Genomic DNA, 22,096 nt, shown 5'->3' on the forward strand with positions numbered 1-22,096 from the left:
GTATGTGTGAAATACCAAGCTTTGTAAACTGCCAGTGGGATCCCGGTTCCAACTGGGACCTGTGGGTACAAATGCTATTCAGCATCCTTGGCACACAATATACTTTCTTAGCACTTCTCATGGAGCCAGCTTCTGTTGACTCAGACCCCTTATCTGAAAGTTCAGTTCTTGCAATTGGTTTTGCTTGGGGTAAACCATGAAGATTGCTAGGGGATTATATTAATTTGCTTCCTCATGGTTTAAACAAAAATGGCTTTTCATAATCCAGGTGGGAAGGAAGAGTCTTTGGCATATTAATTTCATATTAAATTGAATTCAATTTGGAAGCATGTAAACTTTAGCTTCCTTCAGTAAGCAGAGACTCAACATCCCTCATGTATGTACCTTGGCAGAAGCTGGGCCAGAATAGAGACTCTACAGAGGGGTCCTGTTTTTGTTTTTGGTGTTTAAAGACCTGGCACCTAAAAGCCATCTAATAGAGAGAACTTAACAGCCTCTGGACGGCAATAGGATTCCATCAGAGCAGAGACTTTATCCTAGTCTTCCCAGCAGCGTGGTGGTGGAAACTTAATACAAGGCCTCCAGCACAGCTCTGGCACATGGAGCAGCTGCAGTATGATGCAGCTTCTAAGTTCCTTTTTGTGTTCTGAGACAAAGGTTTCAGACCTGGTGCAGGATACACCCAGGTTTCTAGCTTTGTGTGTTTTTATGGGGCAAAGCCAAGCCATACCCCAGTCTAGCAACTGCATCTCTGCAGGCAAACTGAAGAAGAAGACTCATGCAGGGCCTAGGCTGTAGAGAGAATTTCTTGCAGACATAATTGTGAGCTCCAGGTTACATCAGGAATTGTTGTGCTATGAATCTGGGGGTGTTTCCCTAGCAACAAGTGTATTCACTTCAAGCCGGTGGCTATGTGCATGGCCATGGGAACAGGCTAAAAGGGAAGAGTTGTATGCAGAAGGGTGTGGCAAAAGTTTATGCCCACAAGGTATCTCTGTACATGTTGCATAAGGTAGAATTGTAGGGCTTTTTTTCATTTAATGTCATTAGAAGCTTCCTTAACTATGCTGTCTATAACTGTTTTCCTGCTATGCTGGCAATATATATGCATGGCAAGTTTCCAACTTAGACTGATTATCCTTAATTTGGAAAGGTTATTCCTTGTCATTGCTATGTATGGAGGTAGACTCCATTACTACCATTCCAGGCAGGTAACTGATTTAGAGAAGCATTTAAACCAGCATAACTGGGGGATGAGGGGAGGGAATGGGAATGAGAATGAGAAGTACCTCCTGAATCTGAAATCTGTGACTCATCTTTGCAGTCCAGTGAATCAGCCTTTTGCCTCACTGTATTCCCTGGTGTACTATTTTAGATATAACTTTCACATGCTGGAATGTGGCTTTTGACAGCCATGCAGCCTTCCTGTGTTCTTGGCAGCAATAATCTCGATCCTGGAAGATGTCTATGACAGCCTTCAGTTGAAGACCCTCTGGGCAGTCCTTTATTAAGCAGTAAATTCCAAGTTTCTAAGGAAGTTTGACACACTTCATTTAGAGGCCAAACTACTAACTTATGTTAGTATTGCTGCTTGTTGCGTTCCTAGACTTCTTTCTAGGGGGTTGGTTGTGAGCCCTGTTGATGTACAGCGAGCCCCCCCATCTCCTTAAGCTCCTCTGCATAGGACACCTGCACTGTTTTGGTGGCGGAGTGGCTTGTGTCATTGGCCATGGCATGAGATGAGGTTTGGAGCAAAGGGGGAAGAAGGGCTCTAAGTTGTGATTTGATTCCTGCCTTGTTTGCAGAGCAGCGCAGTTGTGAATGACCTTTTGCAGGCAGAGTTTCAGCTTTTACGCTGGCCCTCAGTTGCCAGTCATAGTTCAGAGGGCTTTTCTGAGCGGTGTGTATGTATGAGGCAAAAAACACGTACACTTGATGTCTAATTCCATGGCAGTAATCCTATCTTTGTCATTTGATAGTGTTTTAAATTTGACTGCATAAAGTGCACATAGTGAAAGGCCTCAACTGTAAACAGAAAGTGTAGGCAAGCCAGTTAAGAAACTTCCCCTAATAATAAATAGGGTGTTGGCAGTTATTAAAAATATCAGTGGGGAATCCTCTACAACCAGCAGATTCAACATGTGTAGTAATGCTGAGGCAAAATGAGTAAGAGAGTGATTGATTGTGCATGTCCTGAGCTCCCATCTTCTGTACCTGAGAATGGTGAGACTGTGCTTCAGATAACCTTTACGTTCACCTATCTTATCCCTCTTCCTACCCTTCCCTATCCTCTCAGCACTGGCCAATAAAGGGAGGAAAGCTCTGTTCTTAAACTAAGCTTTTACTTCTAATAAGTCACAGAAGATCAACAGTCATAGCAAAAATCTTAAAAGAAACCATGATGGAACAAGTTGTTCCTAACTCGAGGATTGCAGGGTGCATGATGGGGCTGGAAGAGACCTGGGGAAGTCATCTAGCCGAGCTGTTGGTCAGGGCAGAGCCAAGTTCTCCAGTAACAGCTCTGGAAATGGGATATATAACCTGTTGCTGTTACCATCAGCTAAAGGAGATCCCATACCTTTGCTCAGCCCTGAGTGAATGATGCGGAAGGAGCAGCCTTCTAGCTGCAGCAGTTGCTTTGTGAGTTAATGATGCACTGATTGTAAAAAGAGCGGTGTGTTCGAGCGGTAGGTGAGAGCGACATCCTATGTGAGTTCATTCCCCTCGCAGGGCAGGATACATACAGTTCCCAGGGGAGGTCTTGGATATATTTGTTTAATAGCACACACAGACTTGTAGGAAGTAGCAGAGATGTATTTGCTAACTGAGGCAAATGATAAAAATAGACTTTTTCATTGCTTGTTTAAAAATCTTAACTGTAGACCTTTTTTTTTTTTTTAAGATAGTCTCTCCAACAAATGTGTATTTTGCTATCCCATACGTTTGCACAGTCTAAAAAATGGAGCTATTGAGAAGATTATACTTAACTCTTAAAACGATTCAGCGTGTGGTTGGGCTCATGTGCTTCTGAGGTATGTTGTGCTATAATAAGGAAAACTGAGGGGACCCTGGAGGATTCTGTTCTTAAGCTTGGGACTTTGTGGAGGAAGCTGTTTACAGCAATGGTAGAAACTTTAGTCTCGAGCCCATGCAAGAAATAGCATTGCAGCTTTGGGCAGATAACAGCAGCTCTTGTAGAGAAACCTACTGATTGATGATATTTTTAGGTACCTACTTAAATTGTGGGTTCACCATTTTTGCAGAAACCATGAAAAATGGCGATCCCCACAATCACTGTGAAAAATGGCATTGGTCATGATTTTCTGCAGAACTGACCCCCCCCCCCCCAAAAAAAAAAAAATGCTTACTGGAATACAAACAATTAGATTTCATACTTAAATTTATAATAATACAGTAACTTATGATCAGGGATTCTGGTTTTCTCAGTTTAAAAACTCCCAAATTCTGATCTTTTTTTTTAAGTTCTCCAAATCAGCATTTTTCCACAATTTAAAATGAAATACCACTATGTGTATATGTGGATCAGTTGGACCCAATGCTTTATTGATATATTTACAATTTTTAAAGCAATTTGGAAGCCTACCAGTGCCTCAGTCATTATAATAAAATCAGTTTTAAATGCCTATATATCTTTGGCATTTGATATTTTTATTTTTATTTTTATTTATAGTGGAAAATCAGAGCTTCCCCTGCCCCTTTTGCTTACCAGAACACAGATCCAGCTGTGGCTGTGCCCCCCCCCGCCCCCCCCCAGCTGCTTTGTGATGCTGAGCAGCCCTGATATGCTGGAGTCCCCCAACCCCCAGTGTGTGTGTGTGTGTGTGTGGAACAAGGTGGGCTACACAGGCAACACATGGGAGGGGAGCACAGGCAATGCATAGCGGTGGTGGGGGGCATGTGCCCCCCCCCCCCCCCGATTTCTGCACCGACAGTGTGGTGTGGGATTGCAGCTGGACTGTCCGAGCAGGAGCTGCCTCCATAGCGCAGCAAGTAGGACCCAGCATGGGAGGCAGTGACACACTGCTGTGGCTGCCAAGGTGAGGCATGGCAGCAGTGGCATAGAGTTCTGCCCCTGCTGCTGCTGGGCAGGTAGGGAGGGCCTCACCTTGGTGGCCGTGGCGGTGTGGCAATCCCTCTTGTGCTGGGGCACAGAGGTGGCTCCTGCCTGCAGCTTGTCCAGCCTGGCGGCAGCCCTACACCCTGCTGTGGGTGCAGAAATCTGGGAGGGCGTGTGTTCCCCCCACGTATCGCCTGTGCCCCCCTTGTCCCTATAGATTTATCTGGAGGGAGGTGTTCTCCACCACCGTGCCTGGCTGCCATGTGCATAAATTTTTATTTTTATTTCTTTTGGCTATCATGGAATTGTTTCAAATATTCATGTCTTAACTCTGCTGAACTCTGCTCTGGTACAAAAAAAAAAAAAAGTCTCTACCAAAAAAAATGCTGGAATTCAAAACAAAATGGTGCAATGCTTGGGAGATCAAGCCTGAGATCACTTGCTCTTTTTTGTGCATAACATTAAGTTTACAATTATAACTAAAATTGACTTGCTTGCAGGGTATGTTTTAGCTAAGAAATGAACATTTCAAAGTTCAAGGTCTGTCTAGAATTCTTTTGAATAGAAAGTCATGTTCCATATTCAGTCAAAATAATAAATATTTTGTTTCTAGCCCACAGTTGGATTTGAAGACAGGCTTTTGATTAACCTTGTAGAACTCGGAGTTCATCTCTTGAGGTCTGCTGTAAGAGAATACAAGCCTTTTTCACCATGACAACCCCTTTAAGCATGTGTGTATGAGCAGGAAGTGGATTATTTGGATGTTGTATTCTTGTTGGCCTCTAACCTTGCCATAATGTGCAATTATCTTTCAGAGAATAGGTTTTCAATAATTGTTGTAAGTGCACATTTATGCATGTAATTTTTTTAACTGTTCTTTTTTTTTTCTTCATATGGCCTTCCAGCAATGGGGTGCTGACATTATTAGCTGCACAAATGTTATGAAAGAATAAATATTTAAGAGTAATCTCTAAAGTATCCCTGCCTGTGTTACCAGAATTTGTATTGTTGAGCATATAGACTTTAAAAATGTTATTGCCATTGAGGTGGTTCTTCTTTTTTGGCTTTTCTACTGTATTTGAATCCACAGAACTGTCAGTTAAAGTTGATACATAATCCAGCTACTCAGTCTGGAGGAGAGCAGGTAGAGAACTGACTTTTCTACTGTCTTTATTTGGGTGGGGGGTGGTTCTTGTTCATTTAAGGAAACAACAAAAATGGAACCGCTTTAAAACCTGCATTGGCAGTGCTCCTTTTAATTCAGCTTGTACATCCAGTGTAATGAAAACTGACACCTAGCACCTCTCGCTTCTGGCATACACTATTAGGAAACCGTACAACACCCTTCCACCCCATCAACTGAGGAAAAGGAAGCCAGCTGCTACTTATTTCCTAGATCCTTTTTGATTCTTAAGGTAACTTAACTAGTGCATTCTCTGGCCTACAACTTCCCTAGCAGTGTTGTGGAAAAACTAACCAGCCAGCTAGCTAAGTACCCTTGGATAACAAGAACAAAAAAACACTTACAACAAAGTTAATGAACAAAGGAAGCCTAGGGATGGGGCTGTGGTCTTGGATGGCGGATAAAAATCATTGAAGGAAAAATTTGTGAAGGCTTTGAATTTAAAGCATCTCATTTCTCTCTTTCTCTAATAGAGGTTGGTGTCTTGGCAAAACAGTATCTTGAGCAAGGCCTTTTGGTACCAGATCATGTAATCACTCGTCTCATGATGACAGAGTTGGAGAAAAAACAGACTGAGCACTGGCTGCTGGATGGTAAGTAAACTGCATGGCTTTAATTCTTCATCCCCCTGCTATTTCTTTCTCCATTTGAAATTAATCTGCTTCAACCTCTTGAAGCCAACCTGCTTTGCCATGAATAATTTCTTATTAAAACAAATGTGACACGTACACAAACAGAACCAAGCAAAGTCGCTGCAACTTGTTCAGCTGTGGGGGTGAAGGGAGGGGAATAGAAAAAACACTTCTGAGAACTTATAAGGACAACCCATTCGCAGTCTGAAGTTACTGCTTTGTGAAAAGAAACAGAGATCCTGCTTGCAAGAAATCACATTGACTCACAGGGTCCTTGTTATAAGTTAGATCAAAAATCCTTTTGAGACGTACTATCATGCTGAAAGCATTTGGAGGTTTCTGTAGGACCTGTCATGCTGCTGGTATAGCACGTGGCAGTACCTTGTACAATGTGGGATGGAGAGACGGGCTACAGAGCCTCCATAAAGGTAAACACCATTTGCTTAACAGACCCTTTCCCTTGTGGAGTCCCTTTTATTAGCAGAGTTTCTTCCATCCTGATCCCTGTAACAGAGGCCCTCAAACTGAAGGCTATAGCCTTGACTTGGTGGGTTCTTGTCACTTCTCTTATCTGCAATAATCTCAACAGGGGAAACGAAGTTACTGCTGCTGCTGACTTGCTGCACTTAGTCCCCCTCCACCCCTCCTGGGGTGCAAGGTGAAGTGCTCATTTCCTGCTCTGTGCCAGTGAAATGCACTTTTCCAGCCTTTTGGATTTTTCTCATGTATAGGAACATGGGAAGCCTGACAAGAACCCTGTGTTATGCAAAACAGGCCTCTCACTCAGTGCAGTATTAAATCATGGCATGCAGCAACTGGTGGGTAGGAGTGACTGGAGATAAGCCAAGATAAATATCTTTTTCATGGGCATATAAAGTAGCAAGACTCAGTTCTATATTGTGTGCGCCAATAAGAAGCTTTAAAAATGCTCAAAATGCGATCGGGCAGTGTGTGTGTGTGTGTGTGGCGTGGTGGTTCTCTCCTCCCTGCTGTACCCACGCACTGCCTCTGGTTATGAAGGTGAATTCTGCTAAGAAATAAGGTCCCAGTTTCTCAACCAAAATCACTTTTTGGGGAGTAGGTGGGGAAATTGGATGTCCATCTGGTGTCATACAAAGTCCTTTTTCTTAGCATCAGGCCTATAGTACGAGTGGCTTGACCAAACTGAGCATTTTTAATAGCAGCAGTTTCCAGTCTCCACATCTCCCCAACTTTTAACTGTTATTTGTGCACCTACTTTTTGTTGCGATAGGTGGTTACCAGTGCCCTGAGTTTTGTATGTTTGCGGGGAGGGGGAGTTAGACGAGAGATTAACTTGTGAACATATTCTGCAAAAGTAGTGTCCTGTTCTGCACCCCCGCTGCCTCCCTCTGGTGAAATTGAGATGAAACCTTTCTGAACAACGCTAATGACTTTAAATGGAAAAACAGTAATGAGTATCTGAGGGCCTCTATTATGGTATGGCATACTAGAAATATGTACATGTTCATTTACATAATTATGTTTGATAAATTAAATTACATTATAATTATGTTTGATAAATGTATGTACAGCAGCTTAGGTCTTGGAGTTCATATCTAGTTCAGGAAGCTAAAATATGAACTTTACAGTATTGTCTCCTTGCTAGCACAGATGAGGGTTTGTGCTGATCTCGTGTGTTACATATGAATGGCTCTGACTTTTGTCTCTGAGAGCTACCATTTAAATCCATTTTATTTCCACTTCCTAGAAATGTCTTGCTTAATAGATCGGAGCAAAAAAGATGTAGTTGACTTTTTAAAACAGCCCTTAAAGTACTCTTGGCCATGCATTCAGAGTGATCTTTCCGTATCCCATTCTAAACAAGCCGAGAAAAAACTTTCTTTGGTGTGATATTTACTCTTTTAGTCATGGTCACTAGCTAGATGCAAACTCAAGAATGTAAGAATTTTAAACTATGATCCTATGTGTTGTAATTAGCTTTTACTTGCGTTTTTTATAACGCAGCTTCAGTGAGATTGGTTGGTATTAACCTCTTGAGTACTTCTGAGAGACCTCCAGCCAGTGTCTGTCCACATTTGGTAATAATCCTCCATACCAGCAGAGCATTATTTGTTTTTAATAATTCTGTTTTTCTTCTGTGTAATGCTTTACTTCCTTCAGAGGAGTGCACTGAAAAATAAAAGCTTTTTCTTGGGTGAAGTGGCATAAATTGGGGATTTCTAGGTGGTGCTGCATCAGAACACAGTCTTGTGGAAGGTAGCTAGTCAAGAGCTATGCATGCTCGTGGTTAGTCTGTAATCCCTGAAAGTCCTAAGGTTCATGCTAAGCCTCTCAATGTCCTGCATCCCTTGTGTACTTTGGAGCTTGCTGTCTTTCAGAACCAACATACGGTTGTATAGCAGAGGTGTAAAGCTTTCCCATGCTGTCCACCTCGCACAATAGGTATCAGGAGCACCATTCATAGGAGGTAGGAAAAGATGCTGGAAACTTCCATTTAATTTTAAGTAGCAGTTGTTCTAGGGTGAGGAACAGCTTTATGGTGGTAAATGGCAGGACAAAGTAGAAAGGTCGCGTTTATCATTAAGATCTGAATTATTGCAGCTGGATATCTAGCTTGCCCACCAGGGATGTGGGCTCCTGCAGAAGTAGCTTATCTTACTTGCTAACTTGGGGAAGGCTGCCTTCAGTTGAGCCATGTCATCTTAATGGCAGCCATACAGGGAAAGAAACCAATAAGCCATGTGTGCACACCATTAACATAAATAATAAATCAACGTTTACATTAGTTTAAACAAATTTTATTCTCCTAATGGCTAATACAGTAACTGTTCTGACCTTCTGGTATGTACTCTAACATGGGGAATGCTTTTCTCAAAGCACTGGCAAATATAAGTGAGCCTCTCAAAGGCTTGGAAGAGGTAAGCCAGTCTTGGCTGTAACATGGGCAGTACTGTAATTTGACCAGTGGTTGGGGCACTTGGTATTTAGGCAGTTTGCCCTGGAAAGAAGAGAACCTTAGTTGCCTGTTGCTTGTTCCCTGCTCTGACTACTGCAAGGTCCTTCTGTTTTTGGATTTGTGTGTGTGTGTTTAAGTAAAGCTGAGGTTTCATTGGATTTTATTTTCCCCAGTTCATTGGTAAACCAGATATATCCTATATAATAGCTCCCAATGCCCATCGGTCTTACTGGGAGGAGACTGCACAAGTGGTGTAGCAAGATGGTATGTACTGGGTTCAGTCATTCTGCTATGAATCCAGATCAACAAAGATGACCTTTTGTAATGGTTTGCGTTACTCAGACTCTGAGGTAGATCCTTACTCTTAATGTCCCAAAACTTGTCTATTACTTAACAAAGTCTCAAACCTATTTCTCACTAAAACAAGGACCTTGTAGCATAAATACAGCTACCGATTTGTATGAGTTATCATTACTGCACACAGAAATATTGCTGTTCATGGAACTGCAAATGAAAAGGATGCCAGAATGTCTTTGGTTGTGTTGTGCTCCTGTCTCTCCAAACAAAGCAGTCAGTGTTGGCCAGCATCACCATAAACTGTCTAGTGTAGTGTGTGGTAGCTGTATAAATGATCGTGTTTTCTTATGAACAGTCCTTTTTCCCTGTTGCAGTGGACTTGCTGGGTTGTCACATCAAATTAATTTAAGAAACACTGCTTTTATAAAACTCCTTATTCCTTTTATGACCTACCACTTACTTTTATTCTGCTTCTCTCCTGCTGCCCTCTTGTTCTTCCCTTGTGGTGCCTGTCTGCTCCTTCTGTGTTTGTTACTGTTTTTCCATTGGCAGCACCATAGAGGGATTGCCTTGAATATTAAGGTCTTATGCAGTAGCTGCAAGCATAGACTCTTGATTTGGTTTGGTTTGGTTTGCTTTGTAACTAGCACAAATGAGTGACAGGACCACAGCTATTCAAGTGATCAAGAGGTGTGTTTGGTGGATAAATCGATCAATACTGGCAAAAAGCCACCTGCTCCAGATCCCAGACGGCACCCACACCAGGGGATACTAGGAAGTCCTGAAGCCCCTTAACATGGGGCTGGACTCAATCTTCCGAGGTCCCTTCCAGCCCTAATGTCTAATGTCTATGAAACAATATTGGTTTCTTTGTCTCTTTTTGGAGGAAGGGCAGCAGTATCAACATGAAATGTGTGCAGCCATAGCTCCCTCACTTCCAAGATCGGTCTGCTCTTCTGAGGGTGGGAGGGAGGAAGATTCCTGAATGGGAGAGTTGAGGCAGTGAACCTGGAAAAGGCGAGGCCATGCACTATGCTGCATATAGTCATCAGAGGGATGGCTCCTTGCCATAGGATCTAGTAGAGCCAAAAAGGAATTTAAAAATTTGGGAGGGATGGGTCTCTCTTTCTAGTGCAACTGTGTAAGATAGGCCTGACAATATGACAGATGCCGGCCTTCCTATCTGAAGATCTAAACTCCCTGCCTTCCCTCATCTCCTTGATACAGGGCACTTTGAGGGTGTGCTGAGGATACTTGTCATAGAGAATAAATGTCATGTTGCAGTTCCTCCATTGTGGGGTGGGGGTACGTGTGGAAATGAGGGTGCATGTAATTTCTTTTTGTTTAGAGCAGGCTTGCTTAATCTCCAGCCTCTGAGCTAGATCTAGGCTGTGGAGCCACGTAATCCAGCCTGTGGGGTTCCTAATAGTACCAAAAATTTGGTAGCAGAGTGACGTCAGCTAATTGCTGGTCTTCTGCTGCCAAACTTCCAGACCTGTGGGGAACTCAGCAGGCTGGATAGCATGGCACGCGGCTTACTGGGTCTGGTCTGGCCTGAGGAGCAGCCCCATTCCGCTGATCCAGCCCAGAGGGCCAAAAAGATGAGCACCGCTGGGTTAGAGCAAGAGTGCTGTCTTGTCCTCAAGGGGTCTCTTGACAGGAAGGCAGCATGGTAAGAAGCATCTTGCTTCCTTGTTCTCTGTGCTCTGGTGAGGACTAAAACCTCTGGGGTAGGTAAGCTCAGTGACAATATAGAAGAAGCTGCAGAACTAGACTCTTCTTCACCATCTGACTTCGGTGCTGCTGTGGTGAAACAGCCCTTAAGGCCTGAATGACATTTGGCCTGAGACTTTGTGTCTAGCCAAAAAAAGCAGGTATTGAAAATCTGCAGGCGCTGAACACTAGCTGGCATGAAGTCACGAAAAGAAACAACCTTAAAATGAAAATACTGCAGGTGCATTTTACTTGACTTGATAGAACGTGAGCCCCAGAGCAAACAGCACTGTCACTGGAGAACAGCATGTGGCATGCAAGGATTGCAAGCCAGCCTTTGCCTGCATGACACATAGGGGGGAGAGAAAAGCCTTCTGTGTGTAACATTTAAGCTTTGGTGAGTAAGGCCTCTGACAGACATTATACTTAATGTGATTAACATGATTAAGTAATGACCTGGCCCACACATTCATTCAATTGATGGTGCGATTAAAAGGGGGAATATCCCATTTTATGTAACAACTTTTGTGGCTGGTCGCTAACATGCCTTTAATTAAACATGTGGTCAGTGTTCCCAACCTCTGGAGCACACGAGCCCTTAAATTCTTCGGTGCTCCAGAGGCTGGGAGCACTGATGAGCTGACCGAGGGCTCCCAGCTGGGGAGTGCATGGAGTTCTTGGCTCCGATGTACATTCCCCTGGCTAGGAGCATCAGTCAGCTGACCGGGGCGCTCAGCCAGGGGAATGCAGGGAGGCAAGCTTGCTGCTTACTGGTGCAGGAGAACCCCAGGATCACGATGCTCAATTCCCCCCCTCATGTTGCTTTCCATACATGTATGGCATGGCAGGAAGCATGATTGTTGGGATTGTTCATGAGGTCCCATTGTGCCTTTAGTTTAACATCTGTCAGCAGCTGAATACATTCGCCTCTGGAGACATCACTCCTCTTGCCTGGGCAAACCAACAAATTCCTACTAGGCTTCAGGAGGCAGGCAGTAAAGGAATATTCGTCTTGATCTGCTAGCAGAGACGGCCAAGATTAGGACTGGCAGTGTTTGTGCTATTGAAGAGGAGCTTAGGGTCCCATGTGAGTAAGAACCTGGTCTGGAATGAATGGACCGCTTGACAGTAGCTTATATCTTACTGTGTTCTTGCTGTGCACCATTATCCAGAATCTTGAACAAAATGAGACATGGGACATGTGGAGTTTTCCAAAGCTTTTCCCCATAAAGCAGTAATGATTTCTTGCTGTTGGAGATGTCTGAGATTGTGAGGAGGATGGTGGAACACCTCATGAGCAGATGGAGTTGTTGATGTAGTGAGGCAGTTCCTACAGTGCCCTCCCCATTGCTGTGTTTTGGTTTTGGGGTTTTTTAGTGTACGTGTTTCTTCTGGCACATGTAATTCAACCCTGAAGTGTGGGATTTAGTGGCTTCTAAATGCTTCCTAGATTTGTTAAGGACTTGTTTCATAATTCATCTTGTTTAATTTCACAGCCCTATGGTCTTCCATGCTCAGGACAAGTTTCTCATTTGTTTATAGTGTTAGATAATTTTATTTGTTGCACTGAAAGAATAGGACAGCAAGCTAGCGGTTTAGGAGAGAATCTATATATGCAGATGGACTATATAAAAGGCAGTCTATATCCACATTTTTGCAATGCCTTCTTTGTACAATACACTTTTGCCTCTGTACTAAATCCTATATTGTTGAATGGTAACTCGTTCTTCCACCTAACAAGCTGTAAGAATGGTTATTAAGACTACTAAAGAGAATTAATTTGTGCAATATCCTTACTTGTCTTAAGTCCTGTAGATACATGTGCTAAGACATGCTACCAGGTGAATTGTTTACAGGACTCATCCCAGCTTCAGCTATCTCACCTTAAACCCCAGCCTATCTGTGTGTGCTGTTGGATTCTGCTTCCTCCTGTCCCAAAGTATCACTTATTTGGGAATTAAGACACTCTCACATTGAAGAAGCACAGTTTGTCTGGTCTCTTTATTGGACCATCTTGGTAATTGAAAGAGATGATGGATGCATTTTGTGCCCTAAAATTTCTTTCCTCTGTCTGTTTCAGATTAGCAGGTACAGCGTGAACTAAATACCAGTTGAATCTATTATGATTTTAACCTCTTTGTCAATGAAACTTCCCCTTTGAAAAGGAGAAGTAAGCCTATCCAGACCCTTAGATCTCAATCAAGAATAGCTGCCATAGCTACAACCTAATTATGTAAAAGAAGAATAGCTTTTTTTTTTTTTGAGAGAGAGAGGTCTTATCACCTGTGGAACAGAGCTGAACAGAGCAGGCAAGTTTATAATAAGCCATGAAACCATTGTCTCTAAGCCCTTGTTTCTTTTTGTGTCTAGTAAAAGGTGCATTAGTTTTAAGGAAGAGCCTTTTGTGCCTGAAAGCTTGTCCACCATCTTTCTCAACTATAAATCAGGTTCAATAAAAGATGATGTCAAACTAATCAAGAATCTTGCATAACACCCCCTGCCCCCAGGCCTTCATGGCTACAACAAGACTACTATTCTAAATCGTAGAAAGGAAAAAGTCTCTACTTCCCCCTCCAACCCTACATTCAAGAAATGAGACCTCTTCTCTCTGTCTAGCCTTCCATTGCAGAAATGTGAAATTCAGCTCTCAGAACATGTTAGCATACACAGCTGTACAGCCCTCTAGTGCTTTTAGTTTATAATGTGCAGCAACCTGAATTGTGTAGTATTAGAAGAGCCAAAGTGAAGTGTCCTTAGGTGGAATCTTGCTGACCCCAGCGTTCGGCATCCTTCCAAGGTTTTATTGTCTTGGAAGTGTATTAGGCTGGCAAAATCCCAAGCAGAGAACGCTGTCTTCAGATCGCAGATTTGCTGCCTTGGAAAGGTTTCTGGGTCTTAAACTACACAATATGGGATTAATCTTTTCTTGCCCTATCCTAAAAGTAAGACCATTACTGCCTGTGGAACTTCTCTCCCTGTTCAGCCATGTCTGTAGCAGTTCTAGTCCAGTGTGGCTAAATTGTTGCTAGGGACCAAATATGAGTCCACTCAAACCATTTTGAGGGAGTGTTTCTATGTGTGGTGGGAAAAGGCAGGAGCTCTGGTATGAAAAGGTCCTTTGAACATGATCAATCTTATGAATGTTAAGCCATTTTTTTTTCCTCTGATGACAACTAAATTTATGACAGCTCTATCATGCACATGCTGTCCTAGATAAATCCACAACCAGGTTTCCTAGCTTTCTTCATGGATAGCTTTTACCTACTTCCCACCCACTCACTCCCACTTCAGCTTCTCTTTCCAACTGTGCCTCAATCTTGTACTGAAAGATTTCGAACTGCCACTACTGACAAAGGAACTGAGAAGTGGGCTAAAATCCCGTCCCCATTGAAGTCCATGGTAAACTTGCTGTAACATAAGTAGTGTAAGGCTTCAGCATATGAACTCTCTCGGAAAGTTGCTATGCAGCAACATCTTATCCCAGGAGACCACCTCAAATATTGTGACCATTAATTTTGTTCTTCTACTAAGACTGTCATCTCCAGTCCCTGGCTTTTTTTATGTTAACAGGCAGCCAGTCCTGAATGGTAAAATCAGAACTGTGTTGCCTAAGGAGTATTTCCCACAGCTTTTCAGTGTATAGTGATTTTAAAAGGACTTTTTACAATGTGGGTGTAGATGTTAATTGTTCAACAATGGCTATCTGGTTATTGAGGTGGTGGTGATGCTAGTTTATTTTCACTGGCATGCTTTATGACCATTGCTGAACCAGGCCTTGTAACACAAAGATGCGGCCAACTCAGGTGCCTGGGGCTGGTGGGATTATGCTGACCGCTCTGGAAGGTGGGAGAGGAGTCTTACTGCCAGGGCTCTCTTTTCAGCAGCAACTGCTATTGCTGCTGCTGTAGCAGCACAGGGGCAGGTAGAGGTACAGGCTCCCCAAGGGGCTGTTCCTACTGCCCTGTTTGGCCTCCCCAGGGCAGGGCAGTACCTCCCTAGGGAGGGGTATCATTCTACCCTCCTTCTTGCTCCAGAGATGTTGCTGGGCATGGGCTGTACCTGCCCAACTTTTATGGCTGTGACAGACTCCTGGGGGAGGGGGCCATATTGGTACCTGGGCTGTTGTCCCATTTGCCCCACCCTAGTAACACTACTGACAACACCACTGTGCAGTGGGGGGGAAGCGGATATCCTTCATATTTAGCAGATGGGGAAGTTTGTTTCATTTTTCTGTGCACAACTAGTGGGGGTCTGGGGCAGAACTGTAAATACAGCCTAGGTGTTGTGGTTGCTGTTGTTATTTTTCTTTCCCCAGATTATCTTTCATTCTAAGTGGGACACTGTTTAGTGAGATGGAAGAATTTTAATGCACTGTCTGCATGGCTGCTTAAAATGGTCAGGCCTCTGTGATACATTCTGTACAGAGCTCTCAATTTTAAAAAGTTCTAGTTTTAAAAAACAAACAAACCAAAAAAACCCTCAAAACAATGCAGATTATATGTATCTATCTCATGAAAATTGGGACCACCTCTCTTGATAGACTGAATGCCACAGCACTAATACTGTGGAAAAGGAACTGCAGAGGAGCAGAGCAGCCCAGTAGCATTGAAGCTTGAAGCTCCACTACAGCAGAATTTCATTGCAGTGCTCCCTCCTTTCTATATCTTCTGTATGCATGCACATCTTCCTTCACTGTTAGAGCTTTGTCATAACGGCAGGAAGTTTCAAGTAGGGTCTGTTCTAGGTCTGGTGATAGTGCCGTTTTTCTTAATAACTTTAATTCGGCGTTTTCGTGATATATTTTTTTTTGAGTTGGACTTAACTTAAAACTGGGAGGGCTTGCAACCACCCTGAATTGTAATCCTGTCTTCCAAAGGGATCTTGAAAATGTGGACACCTAGACTGGACAACTGAGCTGTAGACTAGCAGGATGAAATTCAGCACAGACCAATATAGGGCCTTATATCTTGGGGGAAGAAAGACCCAAATATAAATGAACAGATACTAATGGGGGTAACTTCAGTTCAGAGAAAAGGAGATCTAAGGGGGGATTTGATAGCAGTTTTCAAATATCTGGAAGGCTGCCATGAACAATCGTTTTTCCTTGCCACAGGGTAGGACATTTAGGTTATGGACATTGCAACAAAATATTTTTGGATTAAATCTCGAGGAGGGATTGGGGGAAGCTTCTGAACTGGAAATTGTGGAGCAATGGAACCAGCTGCCAGGGAAGATGTGGAATTCTCTTCACTGGAGATTTTTCAAGAGGAGGGTGGTTAGGTACCTGTCTGGGATGGGCCAGGAATAGTCATCCCAAAGCTGTGCAAGGTGTTGACCTTTGTGGTCCCTTTAACTCTGGGTCAGTACAGTCCACAAACAGCTATCCCCAAATTATTTTATAGCTTGAACCTGGAGCTGAAGTTAGTGGGTTTGTCTGCCTCACCTATAGATGCTCCCTTACATGTAACCACTTGATGAGGAAAACTCCATGTTCTTGGACCCCTGTCTTGTTCTTGCTTGTAAATGCATGTCACCCTTGGCTTTCAAGTCAGTACATTAAAACAGTTGGTTGTTCTGGTCAAGAGTGGCCAGCAGTCATTTGGAAACTCGCTACCACTGTTTCATTGGCAAGCAAAATGCTGCTGAGTCCTGTGAGAGAATAACTCTTCCTTCCTCAAAGCTGCCTCCTGCCATGCTTCAGTTAAGAATGATAGTCATTGACTGGAACTAGTAATTTGTCTGCCTTTCCTGTAGTGCACTTAGGGTATAGTAATAAGAGCTATGGACAGTCTCAGAAAAATGGCATGCTTCACGAAGGGCTCTGGCACGCACCTTGCCTAAATTGCTGTTCAACCATATCCCATTAACTTGCTGGCCCAGCAGGATCTGTCACTGATCTATCTTCTCTCCAAGTCCAACGGATGCAAACTTAATATGTAACCATGGTTATGCGTAGTCACGTATTAAAGTTCATAGCTTACACTATTACACTGATTCTGTGTGGTGCTGAGTGCCATATCCTGTTGATTCCAGTGGGAGTTCAGTGACCTCCAGTCTTCACTGGGCACAGTACAAGCCAGAATTTCCATCTTTTCCTACCTTTTTGCAACTTGCAAATAGATCCAACAGGCTGCCCATGAGACCTTAAGTTGCAGCCCCTGGGCTCCTACCCAGCCACCTTTCCTTTCCTGCCCCCTGTCTCCCTCCTTTGGCTTCTGTTGCCTGCCCCCACACTAGGGGCTGGGGCAGAACAGTGCTATTGGGGAAGCTGAGGGTGAGCCTTGGGGCTATGCAGGCGCACAGTGCAGTGGTGGTGTGGGGGGAGAGGGCAGGCAATTCAGCGGTAGGGCAAAGGGGTGTGGTACAATGATGAGGTGGTGGCATCCACATGGTGCAATGGGGAGGGGTCTCTTTGATGCGGTTCCCATTAGTGTGGCCCCTGACTGCTTAGAAGTTGGGCAGCCCTGAAATAGATGATACGCTATGAGGCCCTTTCCTTGGTGTTGTGGTGCTCTCATGTTGGCCGCAGCCAATTTTAGGTACTGATGGCTTTTTCCACTCCTGCCAATATGACTGAGTACCTTGCAGTATCCTTCTAACATATTGTCTCTGTTTTAGAGAGTGACTTAGCATCATACCTGTGACCTTGGTTGGGAGTTGAACTTGCATATCCTAAAACCCAACCCAGTGCGTTAGCACAGCCATTTGTAATCTTTGCACTCCAGAGTTATTTTTAGATTGGTAAAACAAACCAACGGCTTTTAGGAACTCGGATATCTTTAGATGGCTATATGTGAACCTTTAGAGGAGAATGTACTAGAAACACTTGTTGAAGAGTATGTACTTTTGCAGTTTGTTCAATTTGCAGGCATTTAATAACTGAAAGTTAAAGTTACATCAACAGAGTTGCTATACCATGGGAATGGAGTATAACTTTATGACTTTTCTTTTTAAATGTCTGTGCCTTCACTGCCTTTGTATTCTTTGTGTTATAAGCAGATCCCTGTCTTTCTCCCAATACCCCCACCAGCACTAATATTGTGGAATTTATTTATGATCTGCCAATAAGTATTAAAATTGTCTGGCTACTGTCTGTGGTTTCACTTGTTTTTTTTTCCTCTGTGTCCAGGTTTTCCTAGAACATTAGTACAAGCTGAAGCACTTGACCGAATCTGTGAGCTGGATCTAGTTATCAGTTTAAACATCCCGTTTGAGACACTGAAAGACCGCCTCAGTGCTCGTTGGATTCACCCAACTAGCGGAAGAGTGTATAACATGGAATTCAATCCGCCTCTTGTACATGTAAGATTATCTATAGCACGGGTTCCCAAAGGGTTTGCCATGGCATGCTAGAGTGACGCAAGTGACAGATGTGTGCCATAAAATCCCTCCTTATGTGAGGAGGCAAATGCTCTCCTCTCCCATCCAGCACGCTGTGCCTGTCCTAGCTACTCCCAGCAGCACCTGCAGCTGCTCCTTTGGGGACTGCCACCATGGCTGCTGCCTTCCCTGTCCCCAAGGCAGCCCCTGTGCTAGTCCTCTTTCTTCCCCCCCAGCTCCCAGCAGTGTGGGCAGGCGAGCAGAAGAACATATGGAGCCACAATTTGCAGTCTGGGTCATCCCTCCACTCATTCCATGCTCCTGGGGCTGGTAGGAGGGGAGATGGTGGTGGCTGCTAGAGTGCGAGACAGCTTCAGAAGTGGGGGATGCCTTTGCCTCCTGAGATATATGGACCAGGTCTTGAGTGGGCAGACAGTGGAAAGAGCAGGGTACAGCTCTGTTATTTTGTTGCATCTTAGCACTGGTATGATTCCTCTGTGCAGGGTTTGGAATTTTGTTATGTTTTGAAAAAATATAGATGTCTCTTTGGGTGTAAGAGTTAAGTGTGCTGCCAGCTTTAACCAAGAAAAAATATGTCCCAGGTATCAAGTTTGGAAAGCCCTGATCAACAGTATTAGATTCTGAGCAAGCCACAATGCAAATGACAGATTTCTGAAAAAATGTTTGTATGTATGTGAATATATTCTCCTATTTTAGTTTGTTTTTATTTTGTATCACAGCAATATATTCCTCTTTAAATGCAGTAATGTCCTAACAGTGTTTATCCTGTTGCTACTTTTTTATCTGATACATTTCAATACTTTTGATGTTCGTATCTTGCATAAATACAGTTTCTTCTTAGCTGACTTGGCCTTTACTTCCTCCTGTGCAACTCTGTGACCTCGGTATATCATTGCTTTATGTTGAAGCATTTTCATTAAGTGTTGCCTGACTCATTTCAATGTTTGCCTTTGCAGGGGATCGATGACATCACAGGAGAGCCATTAATCCAGCAAGAAGATGACAAACCTGATGCTGTTGCTGCCAGGCTAAGAAAATACAAAGATGCAGCAAAGCCAGTAATAGATCTATACAAGTGAGTTGGGTGTGCACAAATAATAGCATGTGCTTATAAAAACAAAGGCAAACTCTGTCTCCGCAGCTTGGTCAAGGTGTCTTTGAAATGATCTCTCATGAGTAAACCTGTGCGTGATGTTCATTTTACAGGTGTAGTTAATAGCCATGTGCCACACCTTTCCAGGGCTGGATTCCACCTCCCATTCCAGTGGCTTGTGGGAGATGTGTAAAGGCAAAAGCGTGCTAAAGGGGAACTTCTGCAGGCAGAAGGAGGGTGTGGGGGCAAGGGCTGTGGGATGAACTGATGCTGTAATGCTATAGGGATACTGAACTGCACAACAGTGGAGGTAGCCCTGCTCTGGTGACTCCTAGGGCTACTCTTCCTTCCTCCGGAGCCTGTTATTTGGGCTGTAAGAGGGATGGTTGCCTTGCCCTCCTTCCTCCAGAATTGTGCTTTTTGTGCTGCTTCTCGCAACAGAAATAGCACAGAATCTAGCTCTTCCTTTTTACCCTACATCTGAGCCTGATTTTGGTTAAGTTGAAAGATTAGGTCTCACCCCGTCATAACATGAGAGAAATGAATTACTCCTGTGTGTTCACTGAACAAGTTTATTCTTCACTTCCTTGCTAGTGTAGCTGGTCCTGTGTTCTGAAAGCACCTTGGTTAGGTACAGAAGTTGCACATAAACTAGTATAAGTGAGAAGAAACTGGTTAAAATCTGTAACACAGAAGACGTTCAGTGCACGTAAATCACTTTCAAAATGGCTGAAACCTGTTTAAGATGAACCTGGATAGATGTAGTATCAGACCTAACTGATTTAGGTGTTGGTTTCTTTTAAGGAAACTTTTTCATGTCCCAAGTCAAATTAGCCAGATCAATTCCAAATCCGTGAGTCATCCAAGAACCATATGTGGCCCTACTACTGGCTAACCTCCTTCACCCCAGCCTGGGGCTTCAGATGCTTCCAAATCCTTTGACAAGCATCCTACATGCAGGCCTAAGCCCAGAGGCTTGGGGTTCAGATGCCCTTGAATTTAGCTTCCCTTAGCCATATGACTGCAGGAGCAAGCTAGGGAAATGTCTCCTGATTTAGGTTTAAATCAGTTTATTGAACTTAACGCTTGTAGTCCCCCAATGTCCCAGGATGCTTTGCATGCTCCGTTTCCCTCCCTTCCCTTGACGGGGTGAGAGAGCTAGCTTTTACCAAAGTTGTCTGCTCCAGCTGAGCAGGGAGGCATGCTTTAGCGCCCTTCCCCCGTCCACCTGCCCTAGCTTTTGACTGGGGCCACTCCAGACGTGTGGCTGCATTTCTGGAATCAAAAGTGAATGTCTGTTCACTTGCTTATTAGTTCAATATATGCAGCTTAGACTAACCTGAGAAGGTTGAATTGATTCAGCCTCAGGCTTTTTGACTGTCCTTGTTTAGTTCTTGAATATTTCTGGTGCTATCACAGCTTAAAATGAGGTGCGATCATAAATGTCACTTCTTATGGGCCTGTAATGGTTGTCTACTGGATACAATATAGTGGCATGTAGAGATGCACATAGTGACTCTGAGCAACTGTCTCTGCTACTGGAAGCAGTATAGCTGCTGCAGCCTGGTCCTGCGCCCAGGCTAACTTAGCCATGCTGAGATGCTGTGTGTATTGGCTCAGGAGCAGTGCTGCATTACCATAGCTATCCTGCTTCCCACCCTAACTTGTTCAGGGCTAACTTGTGTGCCCCTACATGATGCTACACTGTTGCTGTGTATTGGTCAGTAAGAAACAAACAGGCTAAACTCCAGTAATAAAAACATAGCAGTCAGTTACATTGCTCGCCAACATTTGCCAGCAGTCGGCCAGTGCTAGGACCCAGCCATGACTGCTGTTTCTCTCCGCTCCCCAGACACAGTGTGTGGGCACAGCTGAAGCCCCTGGTCTCCACAGACCAAACCAGTGGCTTCACAGACTGGATCTGGCTTGGGGGTTACAGATTGCTGACCCCTGGCTTAAGTCTCCAGAAAGTCCCTCCCCAAAAAATTAACAGAATATAAGAAGCAGCAGGTAAGTACAACTAAGGGGAATGCCAGGCAATAATGAGATTACTACTTAGCAGTTTGGTCTTGGCAAATTTTGGTCTTAGGTGAGCAGTTTGGTTTTGAGTAATGGTCTTGATAAACCACTTGCCATGAAATCTGGCTTTTCTTTGAAAACGGGGGAAAAGCAGAGCAGGCTTTTCTCAGCTTCACGTATACATGTACCAAGAATCCTGGTATTTTGGAGTATGGTGTAATAACTTGCAAGCAGCTTGAAAGAACTTGACTTGCATTCAAGTTTTTAGTAGGTTATTAGCGACAGCTTGCTTCCCTGTGAAGTATTGTTTAATTTATATTGTACTAATGGGGCTACTCTATGCGAGTCAAGTTACTCAGGTGCTTAAATGTGTGCGACTGTCTCCACAGTGATAGTATTGATATTCCCTTCTATGCTGTGACTGTCTTGGCATGCTTTGTCTTGCATGTCATAGCATATTTTCAGTTCTGTGCCAACAGTGCAGCAATTCAGGAAGATTGGTGAAGGATTATAAGCTGTGTATCACTCAGCAGCCCTTTTAAATACTGAAATAATCACATGGGGGGGAAAGATGTGAAATAAGGCTCCAGCTGACCCTGTCACTTAAGTATGCAGGTGATCCCACTTTCTTTTAAAATACTTTGTTAAGCATATTCTAAGTCTGTCTAAGGCTTTTTGCATTTGAAAAACAAATGTCAGTCTATCACAATTCACTAGGAAAATAAACCTGTGCTTTACAGGGTCTGATTAAATGTATCTTTTAGATAATTTGGCACAGGTATAGCAATTTTTTTTTACATGC

The 22,096-nt window shown here is 43.6% G+C and overlaps 1 protein-coding gene across 1 annotated transcript in view; it reads left to right on the forward strand.

Moving 5' to 3' along the window:
- The window catches only part of AK4 (adenylate kinase 4), a 44,384-nt gene that overhangs the window by 15,375 nt on the left and 6,913 nt on the right, over window positions 1–22,096 (forward strand). The window contains exons 2-4 of the mRNA XM_006272601.4: window positions 5,735–5,854; window positions 17,971–18,143; window positions 19,139–19,257. Of these exons, the coding sequence (XP_006272663.2) occupies window positions 5,735–5,854; window positions 17,971–18,143; window positions 19,139–19,257 (412 nt within the window). The remainder of the gene's footprint in view (window positions 1–5,734; window positions 5,855–17,970; window positions 18,144–19,138; window positions 19,258–22,096) is intronic.

Source organism: Alligator mississippiensis, chromosome 5 (genome assembly GCF_030867095.1).
Source record: "Alligator mississippiensis isolate rAllMis1 chromosome 5, rAllMis1, whole genome shotgun sequence".
Classification (NCBI taxonomy): domain Eukaryota; kingdom Metazoa; phylum Chordata; order Crocodylia; family Alligatoridae; genus Alligator; species Alligator mississippiensis.